Below are 7,541 nucleotides of genomic sequence, written 5' to 3'. Positions count from 1 at the left end.
ACTGCCAATCAACACACCTGAGGATCCCTGCCAATCAACACACCTGAGGATCATTGTTAATCAACACACCTGAGGATCACTGCCAATCAACAAACCTGAAACCCTTACCTTTAATCATCTGTCTGTAGTGATCTGTACCCTTCTTTGAGTCCAACTACATAACGTAACACTTAGGGGTAAGCGTGAGGGTTAACCCGAGATTATACACATTAATGTGGTCATCACTTTGATGTTGTACCTGGTGAAGGTGGAGATCATTTTAATGACTTTATATACTGCTGGGTAGATTAACCTATAGAAATGCATCATGATTTTTTTTTTTTTAATAATCAGAATCAAGACAGACGAACAAGAGAAAGAAACTACAACTCCACTCTTCTCTTTCCACTAACTATGCCTGTACCTCAGTATTGACGTCTAAAACGGCTTTTTGACGTCTAAAGGAAAAATAATGCTGGTAGTAGGCTAATTAATTTCTCACACACACACACACACACACACACCTCCAGACACTCAGAAAGAGACTTTAGTCAGCTCATGCGAGAGAGAGAGAGAGAGAGAGAGAGACGCTCGGGTGATCAAGATTTATTGTAGATGAGATAAGACACACATACACACACACACACACACACACACACATACACACACACACGCGCCTACAGACCACACACCACGTACACAGGAGACAACACGCACACTGACACATAATCATGTACATACACATCACATCACACACACATCAAAAGCCTGGGATCACTGCTGCCCTCTCCTCCCTCCTCTTGACCTTTAACCCCATCTCTTCATCCGTCTCGCCGCCTCTGGCTTTCATCTTTCTCTCGTTTTTTTCTCTCGCTGTCTGTAAGTTGCTCTCTCTTTTCTATGTTTGAATTTTAAAGGGCTGACGTTTGTTTTTTGGTTTTGCAAGAAACACAAGTTGAAGCTGGAGGTGAACAAATAAGTAAAATTGGTCAAATTTAAGTGCAGATTTTGGGGTAACACTGTGGCAATAATTACATTTTATTCACCAAGTTAATTGCTGAGCTTTGGGAACGTAAGAAGTCCAACAGGACAAACGTGGTCCGGGGTGGGGTGGGGTGGGGGGGGAGAGAAAACAGAGACAAACAGTGACATCCTGACCTGTAAATAACGTGTTACATGTCATCTAGATAACCTGGAGGCTTGTTTGCAACCTGTCTGATCATGTGAACGCCCCTCCAGACGTCGCTGTGGCAACGTCACCGTGTTTCCAGACCTCAGCTGTTCGTGTGTTGATCATTACTGACGCAAATGACTGACAATAAAACACAAAAACTAAATTGTGATGACCTGTCATGTTAGCTTGGCTCTGCCCATCTACTTGGTTCTGCTCAATTTTCAGTTCCAGCTCTCCGCCTGGGTCTGCGGCGTAGTCGTGGGGCTGAGTTTTGTCGGTGGCCATGACGCTGTGGCCCTCCTTCCTCACAGGGTTTGGGATAGCAATGCTCAGCTAATAGTTGTTGTTGTCTCTCCTCTTGGTACGAAGGAGGAGCCAGATTAACAGAGTAGCTCTGGGCAGACCCAACAGTTTTAATCTTTAACACTTGTCAATGGAGATTGGCCCGACTCTCTGCACACATGAAATGTACGAGAGTCTGGTAGGACCAGGCTTCTGTCATGGTCCTTTAACCCTCATGTTGCCCTCGGGTCAAATTTACCCATTTTCCTGTGTCAATGTTCTTTTTAACTACCCAAAATGACATGATTGACTCCACACAGCGCTCTTTGGCAAGTACAAATCTCCTTTCATATCAAATCTCTTATTCAGTTTTATAGCATTTGAAAAACTCTCCTGATCTCGACGTGGACAGCCCAACTTTGTAGGTTTCCAGTGAAAGTATCAGTGTAGCCAATACAACAGAGACAAGGACACAGAGCTGCTTTTATTTTAAATTATACTTTATTTCATATAAAAACAAAACAAATAAATTAGATATTTCTAAAAATGATTCTTTCGAGGAAATGTTTAAGAACTCTGTGATTGTTTGCGGTCTGTATCTCTGGGAGAAGAGCAGATAACTGGAATGTAAAGATGTTTATGTGTCCGGACACTTTGTGGGTTTGCATGTAAATGTAAAATAAAAAGCTTAATTCCAAAATGAGACACCATCCGACACTAGATGATTGACAGCATGAAGAGCAAACAAATGAGGAGAGAAGATACACAAAAATCCTTCATTGACCAAACGGTTGACTGGTTTCACACAAAGGAAGATGATTGGAGGATGCATTTAGAGCATTTTTGAATAAAAAACCTTATTTCAACTTTGCATCACATGAAAAAAAAGCAGCCAGAGACAAATTGAGCAACAACTTGCGATGCAGGTACAGTATTAGCCAATTTAAATGGACACATTTCGGATTAAAATCAATTCAATTCAATGGAATCACCGGATTTACTCGGCACAATCTCTTTTTGTTGAAATCTTTTTCAATGGTTGTTTGGTTTGTGTCTAAATGGTTTGGTTTGTGGTCAGATTCAGCAGGTGGACCGGGACTTAGTTGGCATTTTTTTTACCCCACAGGGGAATTTTCTGCAGCTGGTGGTCCACCGATGGTGAATGTGAACTAAGATTGGTAATTTCAAAGATGGAGGCCGCGGGGATAAAGATAGGGGCGTTTGGGAGAGAAGAGGAGACATTACCATAATAAAAGCCTCTTCATTTGCACACAAGCAATCCCCACACATCCACCACCAACCCCCCCTAAAAAAAAAAAAACTCCCTCAGGTCCGTGGTCACACCCATTAAGCCTGCAAAGCCTTCATTGTCCGGCCCGGCTGCGGACCTGAGGACCCCTCGCCAACAGATCGGGCTGGGTGAAGGGTTACTGCCAGACAAAGGAGGCCTCCCCCCCCCCCTTCTCCTCTATTTGAAATCAATCACACTGGCTTTCACATTCAGTGCCCCCCCCCCCTCCCTCTCCCTACCTTCTCCTTGTCAGCAGTGACAGTGGGCTTGGGCAAGCTTCCCAACAGAGTCCCCAATGCTATTTAGGTTAAGTCCCACCCTGGACACACTGTCTCTGACGATGTGGACTTAAAGAGTGAAGATGTTGTCAGAGGAAGCGCACGTAGTGTTGTCTCAAAGTTTACGTGGTTGATTGAACATGTAAACGAGTCTCGTGAGATTTGAACACTTCAAAACTTGCTAAAAAACATGTTTTTGTGGTTTCCGTCCAACAACAGCAACAGCAACAGGAACTGGACCTCTTTCTGGTATTTCACCACAAATGGTTTCCCCGGGCTGGAGCTCGACGCTGTTTGCTATAAAATGACAAATGGAGGCTTCATTCCAAAAAAAAAAAAAATTAAGCCATCTTTTTTTAACCACACACATATGGAGGTTGGAGTTGTTGAATTTTGGGTTTTTCCAGTTGGTCAAGATACGGGTTGGCTGTTAAAAATGTTTGCAAAAGTTGCTGATGTGTACCAATTTTAACAGCATCTACTTTATGATTTGGGGGATCTTTGGAGATCATTAAGTACAATTAGTTTTTTTGAAATTGAATATTTTTGGAATGAAACCTGGACCTGAAGACAATGTGACAGCTGGTCGGGCACTTGTAACACCGGATTAAATACCTCTCTCCTTTCACCTCCAATAACCTTCATTTTTGTGTCATTCACAATAATTTATGAAAGACAATCGTCTTTCTGCTGCTGATATGTACATACAATATTTTTAATATTCTAATATATTCACAGGAAATCATATGGCACTTTGCTGCCGCTACAGCAACTTCTTAGCACGAGGGATCCTGAGATTTAAGACTGTTTTCTTTTTAAATAAGCAACACAAAAGTAAAATAATCTTATATAGAGAGATTTATATTTAACAATCAGTTTCTTCTTTTTTATCATAGCAAAATAAATCTTTTTTTGTTTGTTAAAAATGTCTTTCTCACCGAGGTTTCTCGCCCAGGTTTTGGGGTGTGTGAGGAGATCATTGTCCTTCGCCCCGCTGAGGGAGAGTTGATCAACCAAAGCATGAGTACCAGGCCTTTTTCTTCTTCTTCTGTGGTGTTTAGTGCCGCAGTTTTCTAACTTGTCCAACTGTTCTTGGGCACAGTGCCAGAGCTGATAGTCCAAAGTACCACGTTTAGTTTGTCCTTTTTTTTTCTTCTGTCCACGTTGACACGCTTTTCCTCAAACCTTCAGCGTGTGGTGAAGCCCACCGGCCTCAGTGCTCCACGTGCATGTGTGTGTTTCTATGTGTGTGTATGAACGCCCATCTGCAGCTAAGGGCTTCGTCTGGTGCCATAATGGAGGTCCAGTGGAGAACTTCACGACTAGAAGCTTCAACTCAACTTTAGAAATGCAGCGGCGGACCTCCAATATGGCCGCCAAGGGATGCGTTACCTTGTGTTCGTGTCTGTGTGTGTGTGCGTGGGTGCCTTCAGTTGTGAGTTTATCGGAGCGCCTTTTTCACGTCCTGGTAGCCCAGGAGGCAGGGGTCGGTGGACAAGGCATCGTGGGTAAAAACAGAGTCGTTGTCGGAGGAGCAGGAGCTGGACGTGTCCTCGCACGACGGGGAGTACTGCTCGAAGGGGGTCGACAGGTCCAAGTACTGAGGGGAGACAGCGAGGTTGGATATTAGGGACACATTAGTGTCTCAAGACATAATGAAAAGCTAACTAATCCACATTTAAATGTTAAAAACATTGTTTGTTTTTTTACAATAAATATGTAAAATAACATTTCTTTTTTAAAGCAGAATATTCTTATAGTGCACGTACAAATCAAGAAATCTATCACATGACTTATTGACCGATCCGCAGGCTGCTCTGACATTGCAGCAATTCGGACACTACAGCCAAACATTTGATTTTAATTTTTGTTGTGAGAAGTTCATAACAACTGGATGCTGCGGTCTGTGCATTTACTGTTATGTGTTCAACACATCTGGACAGCATATTACGAAAGAGTGAAAGAGAGGATGTGTGTGTGTGTGTGTGTGTGTGTGTTTGAAACCCACCTCGTCAGAGATGGACAGCAGCACTTTGTCCAGCTCCTCCACCAGCTGTTTGAAAGTGGGCCTATGGGTGGGGACAGCATGCCAGCACTCACGCATCATCATGTAGCTACAGGGAAGGAAGCGAGAACAAAATGAACATGGCCTTCGGTTTTGTGTATGTCTAATTTGAACAACAACAAAAAAACATAATATAGTATGCAAATATAGATTTTCAACCATGTACACGATGAACCGCTGCACTTTCAAACGAGGCGTCGCCCATTTAGCAGGCAGGAAGTGTGTGTACTGTTGTCTTAAAATGCCCTAAAAAGATAACGTTCTGTCCGAAAAAAAACTGTTTGAGTCAAAGAAATGGCTTTGATGACAATACGCCCATCTCCCCCCATGATTGGATTTTATGAGATGTTATATATGCTTATGATGCACCATTGGGGCTGATGGAAGCCGTTCTCTCACTGCTGTGAGACCAGAACCTGCTAAAAACATCATGAGAAAGACTCCGGCTTACAGTTCATGTGTGCAGTTGGAGGGTTTGTCCATGCGGTGTCCCTCCTTCAGCAGCTTGAAAAGCTCCTCGACGGGGATCCCGGGGTACGGGGACCCGCCCAGCGTGAAGATCTCCCACATCAGTACGCCAAACGACCACCTGAGCACAGACGAGGGGATCAGGACACGTTTATTTTTGTTGACTGTGTATTTATGTATAATGTTGTCGTGTATATGTGGTATTGTATTTATTCTCTAGTTTTTATGGGTAAGATGGCGAGGGTGAGCACTGTAATTTCCATTTTTATGGATGAAATAAACTAGACTTGACTGTAGGATGACGGGGTGGACGAAGATGTTAGCCTATCAGACAGCATTTCATTATATGACACAATTAGGTTTTTATGGGGAGTTCAGACTTGATTAAGTGAGGTTTTGACACAAAAACCCTCCTGTTTTCCAGCACATATGTTGTGTACGAGAAGTTGGACTTACACGTCGCTCTGGTGTGTGTAGACTCTGTCAAACAAAGCCTCTGGTGCCATCCACTTCACCGGCAGCCGTCCCTGCAGAGCGTACATGGACACATTAGAGCCTCACCTTCATTCACCATAACAACTCACACATTTTTCTTTCTGTATCACTGTAAAAAGGTTGATTTTTTATTTTTTTTTGCTCACAATCCTCCCCCTCTCCCCTCTTTTCTAATTAAGTCCCATTACGCCTTCTGCCAATCAGAGGAAAAACATTAGTCCTGAGGAGTATTAAAGCTGTGAAAGGAACCTGGCTGGGCAGCAGACATGTTTAAGAGAGGGTCAGAGGTCAACCAAAAAAACCTAAACATTCGAGTAGTAATTTAGCTGCACTCATTACTGGAAAACAAAAGTTCCTCACTGGAAAGTTACAAGAGTGGAAAAAAGAAAAAAAAAGTGATTCCTGAAATCATGCAGCTCCAAACTGTCACTTACGTTGGTTGTTTTCTTGTAGTAGTCGATCTGGTGGACTCCTCTGGCCAGGCCGAAATCAGCGATCTTCATCACGTTGTCCTCAGTCACCAGAACGTTCCTGGCTGCCAGATCTCGGTGGATGCACTGACGAGAGAGAAGAAGAAGAATTAAAGACCGACACAAAGCCCTAAAGTGAGCTTAAAGCCAACTGCTGGGTCTCACCATTAGAAGTGTAGCATAGAGTTGAAATGGTGAATGTGTTTTAATTGTAGATTTAATGTCTAATTTGGAAAGTTGGCTAAATGCCATTCAGTGTGTTGCCACTTGTTTTTAACACTGCTCTCCTTTTACAGTCCTGGCCTGAACAAGGAGGGCAAACTAAACTTTATTATCACATATAAGCTTGTTCCTTTGAATTGAGACTTGTGACGCGCCACGCTCCCCTCTCGGTTCCAGCCTGCGGTTTGGAGAAGTCGTGTAAAAACACAGAGGTACGGGAGGTAGAAATGATTCACCGCAGATTTTCTCCACAAATGAGAAGACTCAGCAGGAGTCTAAAGTCAACACTTCGTTTTAGTGAACGCTTCAAAATTAAAATGTCTTTCTATAGAAACCCGGGGGTTTAAAGAAAAAACAAACCCTTTTTGGGAGGAAAAAAGAAAGGCACTGTGTGCCCACATTGAATGGATGTCATTAAGTTTATTTTGGTTTTCATCCGAAATAGACGTGGGATTTGTGGGGACGTGCGAAATGAACCAGTCCTGGTTTGTGGGTCTCCCCATAATGGAGGGTTAGTTTCAGGCTCCTGCATTCTTGAGAGGTCGTAGAGCCAGAAACCCGATGCCTGCACCCAGACGACGGCTCTGCTGCCTGTTTGCTAACAGATTTATGGCAGCGCTAAAAAAGACAAAGCCCTGCGACGGAGGGGACGGACAGATGGACGGGGACGAGTAAACAGGACTGAAGCTGCAGCAGCTTTCTGCTCAGGAATGTCTGTCTGAGACACCGGCTGGCAGACAAAGGGACGTGTTGATAAGAAACACACAGCCAGAGTGCATGCTGGGAAAAAGAAAGGAATAGAAGCATGGGGGGGGGG

At 43.5% G+C, this 7,541-nt stretch overlaps 1 protein-coding gene across 1 annotated transcript in view; it reads right to left on the bottom strand.

Moving 5' to 3' along the window:
• Nucleotides 1–2,467: 2,467 nt before the first annotated feature.
• Nucleotides 2,468–7,541, bottom strand: part of fgfr4 (fibroblast growth factor receptor 4) — a 19,043-nt gene continuing 13,969 nt past the window's right edge. Inside the window, exons 17-21 of the mRNA XM_034889758.1 lie at nucleotides 6,467–6,589; nucleotides 5,994–6,064; nucleotides 5,521–5,658; nucleotides 5,013–5,118; nucleotides 2,468–4,604 (exon numbers count right to left, since the gene is read on the bottom strand). Coding sequence (XP_034745649.1) covers nucleotides 4,446–4,604; nucleotides 5,013–5,118; nucleotides 5,521–5,658; nucleotides 5,994–6,064; nucleotides 6,467–6,589 — 597 coding nt within the window. The 3' untranslated portion in view covers nucleotides 2,468–4,445. The remainder of the gene's footprint in view (nucleotides 4,605–5,012; nucleotides 5,119–5,520; nucleotides 5,659–5,993; nucleotides 6,065–6,466; nucleotides 6,590–7,541) is intronic.

Source organism: Etheostoma cragini, chromosome 13 (genome assembly GCF_013103735.1).
Source record: "Etheostoma cragini isolate CJK2018 chromosome 13, CSU_Ecrag_1.0, whole genome shotgun sequence".
In the NCBI taxonomy this organism is placed as follows: Eukaryota; Metazoa; Chordata; class Actinopteri; order Perciformes; family Percidae; genus Etheostoma; species Etheostoma cragini.
The sequence above is the reverse complement of the archived record's forward strand: the minus strand, read 5'-3'. Positions and strand labels throughout refer to the sequence as shown.